This window comes from Carcharhinus amblyrhynchos, chromosome 1, assembly GCF_965287045.1.
Source record: "Carcharhinus amblyrhynchos chromosome 1, sCarAmb.v2.hapA, whole genome shotgun sequence".
Classification (NCBI taxonomy): domain Eukaryota; kingdom Metazoa; phylum Chordata; class Chondrichthyes; order Carcharhiniformes; family Carcharhinidae; genus Carcharhinus; species Carcharhinus amblyrhynchos.
In genome coordinates this window covers 164,397,462-164,403,461 of record NC_137324.1, presented here as the reverse complement: position 1 = coordinate 164,403,461, position 6,000 = coordinate 164,397,462, and the positions used below count along the sequence as shown (strand labels likewise).

General features: G+C 40.1%; 1 protein-coding gene across 1 annotated transcript in view; it reads left to right on the top strand.

Annotated features, from left to right (window-relative positions):
- Window positions 1-6,000, top strand: part of evc (EvC ciliary complex subunit 1) — a 46,601-nt gene that overhangs the window by 37,772 nt on the left and 2,829 nt on the right. The window contains exons 19-20 of the mRNA XM_080194904.1: window positions 1,639-1,729; window positions 5,077-5,191. Of these exons, the coding sequence (XP_080051030.1) occupies window positions 1,639-1,729; window positions 5,077-5,156 (171 nt within the window). The 3' untranslated portion in view covers window positions 5,157-5,191. The remainder of the gene's footprint in view (window positions 1-1,638; window positions 1,730-5,076; window positions 5,192-6,000) is intronic.

Here is a 6,000-nt window from a genome sequence, read left to right as displayed (position 1 = left end):
CCAGCAGCGAGTTCCTAGGCACCCACCACTGTGTTTAAAAAAAACTAAGACTGCTCACAACATCTCCCTTTAAACTTTGCCCCTCGCACCTTAAGCCTGTGCCCCTAGTAATTGACTTTCTACCCTGGGAAAAAGCTTCTGACTACCCACTCTGTCCATGCCCCTCATAATCTGTAGATTTCCACCAGGGTCGCCCTCAACTTCCATAGTTCCAGCAAAAACAAAGTTTCTCCAACTTCTTCTCATAGCTAATGCCCTCCAATCACCAGGCAACATCCTGATAAATATTTTCTGTATCCTGTCCAAAGCCCCCACATCCTTCTGGTAGCGTGGCGACCAGAATTGCAGACTATATTCCAAGTCTCTCTAACCAAGGCTGTATAAAGCTGCAACATGACTTGCCAGTATTTAAACTCAATGCCCAAGCTGACGAGGGCAAGAATGCCATTTACCTTCTTGACTACCTTCTCCACCTACGTTGCACTTTCAGTGACCTGCGTACTTGTACACACAGCTCCCTCTGCCTATCAATACTCTTAAGCATTCTGCCATTTACTGTGTATTTTCCCATCTAATTAGACTTTCCAAAATGCATTTTCTCACATTTATCCTGATTAAACTCCATCTGCTATCTCTCCACCCAAGTTTCCAACCGATTCTATATTCTGCTGTAACTTCCAACGGTCCTCATCACTACCTGCAATTCCACAACCTTTGTGTCATCCGCAAACGTATTAATCAAACCAGTTACGTTTTCCTGCAAATTATTTATGTATTACAAACAACAAAGGTCCCAATACTGATCCCTAAGGAATGCCTTAGTCACAGCCCTCCATTCAGAAACACACCGGTCCATTGCTACCCTCTGTCTTCTATAACTGAGCCAGTTCTGTATCCATCTTGCCAGCTCACCTCTGATCCCATGCAAATTCACCTTTGTACCCGTCTGCCATGAGGGACTTTGTGAAAGGCCTTACTGAAGTCCATATAGACAACATCCATTTGCTCTACCCTCGTCAATCATCTTCGTCACTACCTCGCAAAACTCAATCTAAAGTTAATGAGACACGACCTCCCCTTCACAAAACCATGTTGTCTCTCCTAATATGCCCACTTATTTTCAAGTGGGAGTAAATCCTGTCTTGAAGAATCTTCTCCAATAATTTCCCTGCCATTGATGCGAGGCTCACGGGCCTGTAATTAACTGGATTATGCTTGCCTCATTTCTTGAACAAAGGAACAACATTGGCTATTCTCTAATCTTCGGAGACCTCCCCTGTAGCCAGAGAGGATGTAAAGTTTGTTTTTGTATGTTTGTATATACTGCGCAGTTTTAATTCTGCAATTTAATTAGGTTATTTCTTGCAAGTTTCCAAAGGGTCCTGCTACTGGCAGAGTTTGGGGAACCCTGTTCTAGAGGATACTGTTGCAAGGACTTCCAGAAGAGCTCCCCCTCATTGTACTGGAGTGACAGTTTTTGCATTTGGCGCACCATCTATCTGTCTGAATGAGATTGTCAATTTTGTGTAAATTGATGTCAAGTTAGTGATGGTTTTGAATTCTTGTTGACTTCACATAGGAAATCTCCAAAATATTTGACCTTTGGTAAATATTTTTTCTTTCTAATTTCACCATTAGCTGGCAGAACAAACGTTCATGTCCCAACTTGCTGCTTTAGCCAGAGTTTCCCAGGCAGATTGGAAGCCTTTGGAAAAGAAATTCCCTTCAGGTAGGGAACTAAGTTTATTTTGTTTCAATTATAAAAGTTCTAGGGTTTCTTTGAGTTGAACTGAACACTTTAACCAGGTTTAAGAACAAGTAACAACTGCAGTTGCTTCATCCACATTACAGAGCTATGTAGTTTCTTACCTTTTCTTTCTGGAGAGGACATTCTGTTCACTAATTAGTAACCTATTCAATTTAAGTTGATGTGATATGTTGTACAATACACAGGGCAACGTAAACTACTGCCATCATCCTGCTTCTTTTAAAAGACCACCACAACGCATTTTTTTTCCAAATATCAATGCATTGCTAACTTCCCCTTTCTTAACTATGTCCTTCAGTCTAACACAGTAAGAAGTCTGACAACATCAGGTTTAAGTCCAACCGATTTATTTGATAGTAAACTCTGAGACTACTATCAAATAAATCGGTTGGACTTAAACCTGGTGTTGTCAGACTTCTTACTGTGTTTATCCCAGTCCAACGCTGGCATCTCCACATCATGACTTCAGTCTAACTGCATGTATTCCTATCTACGGCACTGAAATCTCCCTGATCTATATGGTAGTCACTGCATAGATTAACAAAATCTGCAACTTTTGACCAATCCATCCTCTTCCACTCAATTTCTTCCGTAACATTGACCTTTCTTGGCTCCATTTCTAATTATCCCATATAGCTAGCACATCTTTAAAGTTTATTTCTTAGTGTCACAAGTAGGCTTACGTTAACACTGCAGAGAAGTTACTGAGAAAATTGCCATACTCCAGCACCGGTTCAGGTACACTGAGGGGGAATTTAACATGACCAACGCATCTAACCAGCATGAATTTCAGACTGTGGGAGGAAACCCGAGCACCCGGAGAAAACGCACAGGGACACAGGGAGAACGTGCAGAATTGCACAGACAGTGACCCAAGCTGGGAATCAAACCTGGGTCCTGGCGCTGTAAGGCAGCATTGCTTGCCACTGTGCTGCCACATAGCACCAGCCAGAATCCAATCTGACTAAAGCAGCTGTACTTTATATGGATATTGATGGTGCCCAAATTCATCCCGCTATAAAAACAGACAGGAAGAGCTTCTTCTAAGTGAATACAGGAACCTTAGCTAATGAGACTGGGAAATAATAATGGGGAACCAGGAAATGGTAGATGAGTTAAATAAATACTTTGCGTCAGTCTTCACAGTAGATTAACATTCCAGAAATACAATACAATCAAAGGACATAACAGGGGAAGGAAATAATTACAGTAACTATCACCAGAGAAACAGTACTAAGGAAACTAACAGGGCTAAATGCTGATTAGTCCCCTGGACCTAATGTGTTGCATTCTAGAATACTAAAGGATGTTGTCACTGAAATAATAGATGTACTGGTAATAATCTCCTAAGAATCTAACAATCCTGGAAATGTCCCAGAGGATTAAAAAAAACGTTATTCAAAAGGGGGACAAAAAACAGTTAACTGTAGGTGAGTTAGCTTAACATCTGTCATTGGGAGAATAAAGGATGTATTAGCAGAGCATTTGGAAATCCATAATATGATCAAACAGGGTCAGCATGGCTACATAGAGGAAATCATGCCTGGCATGTCTATTAGAATTCTTTAAGGTGGTAATGCGCAGGATAAATAAAAGGGAATCATTCGATGTAATATACTTGGATTTCCAAAAAGCATTCAATAAGGTACTGCACAGATTACTTAATAAGTTAAGAGTACATGATGTTGGGGGTGATGTATTAGCCTGGATAGAGAATTGGCTAACTGGTCGAAGACAGAGTTGGGATAAGAGGGACATTTTCAGGATGGTAATCTGTAACAAGTGAAGTGCCACAGGGATCAGTTTTGGGGCCACAATTTTATATTAATGACTTGGATGGGGGAAGTGAATGTACTTTGCCAAGTTTGTGGAAGACACAAAAATAGATGGGGAGGCAAGTGATGAGGATGACGCACAGTTTACGGATAGGCAGGTAGAGTGGGCAAAAATTTAACAGATAGAACATAATGTAAAGTTTGATCACTTGGATTGGAAGAAAAAGGGAGTTGAATATTATTTAAATGGAGAAAGATTACAGAAAACTGTAGCACAAAGGGACTTGAGACTCCTTGTGCATAAGTCACGAAAAGTTAGCATACAAATTCAGCAGGTAATAGGAAAGGCAAATGGAATTTTGGCCTTTATTTCAAAGAGAATGGTGTACAAAAATAAGGAAGTCTTACTAAAACTATACAAGGCACTAGTTAGACCACACCTGGAAAACTGTGGGCTGTTGTGGTTCCCCTTTCTAGGGAAAAATACACTGGCATTGGAGTTTCACTAGGTTGATCCCAGGTATGGAAATATTTTCTTATGAGTAGGTCGGGCCTGTACTTATTGGGGTTTAGAAGAATTGACAGGTGGTCCAGTTAATACATACAGGATTCTAAAAGGTGCTTGAGAAGGTTGTTTCCCCTTGATGAAGAATTTAGGACCAGGGACATATTCTCAGAGTAAGGGGTCACACATTCAAGGCAGAGATGAGGAGGAATTTCTTCTCTCTGAGGGTGGTGAATCTATGGAATTATTTGCAGCAGAGAGCTGTAGACACTGGGTCATTAAAGATGTTCAAGGTTGAAAGAGACAGATTTTAATCAGTAAGGGAATCAAGGGTTATATGATAATCTGCAAGTCCACTTTCCCGCCTTAACACATCAGATCAGTCATGATTTAATTGAATGCTGCAGCAGATCCAGTGGGCTGAATGGCCTACTTCTGCTCCTATATCTTACAGTCCTCATCTGCATCTCTAGCAAAAGAAGGGTATCTTGCTATTTGTCCAAAATCATACTATCCTGTAGCTAAGTACAGACAGGTATGAAGTCAACTTCTTTGGCTCGGACGCAAAAGCTCTTGATTTTATTTTCCTCCCCATGTGTTTTCTATAGCAATGATTTAAAATTGTGAAACCTCTATACCCTGCTTGACTCCAAACTAATTTTCAAACCACATTCAATGCACCATTGGAGCTACTGATTTCCACAAAAGGAACATTGATCTTCTCCATCATTTTCTCATCATCCACAAAGCCCCACTTACACATCATTGATTCCAAACATCGTTTTCCTTAATTTCAGATGAAAAATTAACCTTGCATTGCTATATAATATTCTTCTAAAGCATCCTTTCCTCCTACTTACTGTTAGAAAATAAGGTGGGATCTCCATTTATTTTTGAAGAGACTTTTATATCTGTGTTCAATGTTAATATGGATTTCCTAACCGTAGATGACATTCAAAAATGGCACTTTAAAATGTTCCCAATTATTATTTATTCTCAATGTAAAACATTTGTAAATTTCCAAACAGGAGCTATAAGTGGAACACATAAGAGGAAGGAGCCTAGAAATACCCTATTTCCACAACAGGCTGAGAGTGATGCCACATAAAAGCATTGATGGAAAATAATGGTCTACCCTTTGAGGTATGCTACAAGTTATAATATGCTTCTATTTTGATTTGATTTATTATTGTCACATGTATTAACACACAGTAAAAAGTATTGTTTCTTATATGCTATACAGACAATATGTTTTTATTCCATCTTTGATTACCAACATCAAGTTTTATCTTTGTTAGGTTTATCAGATACTCTGTTTTCTGGACTGCCCTCTGACCTTGATTGTGATCTTTCCATTATCCTGATGGTATATCTCCTATTCTTTGTCCTCTCTCCTCGTTTACAGTCAATCCATCTGTCCTCATGTTCCCCCTATCTCTCAGAACAAGATGCCTCCTTCTAACCACTGCCCTATGATCATTACATATGAGCATTCTAACATTATCAAACTTAACCAAAATCACAAATTAATCATCACCTTGAAAGTTCCAGCTCAAGCCCAATCAGCTTGAATTTTATAGATCAGTTTTCCATTTATTTCCTACATTGCATACCTTTGGACATCTGCCTGCTGTTTAATACATAGTAGTATCTTCATCTATTGAAGATCTTGATCTCCAATTTCCTCTGACCTCAGTGGAACTCTCACTGCCTCCACTGTTGCTGCCTTCTCCAAAAACGGTTATTTTCTCTTTTTATCGAAACATTGGGCTCGGGTTTTCACCCCTACTGTGAGAAACGAGAGTCAGGGCGGTTCCCAACTTCACCAGCCCAGATCTGTCACTTCTTCTCATACCTGCTGTATCATCATCTCGAAGAAGGATGGGTGGACAAGGATCAGATCTGCTGCCTCCTGAGGCAGAGCCAGAGAAGTGCAGGCGCCAAGGCAGGCT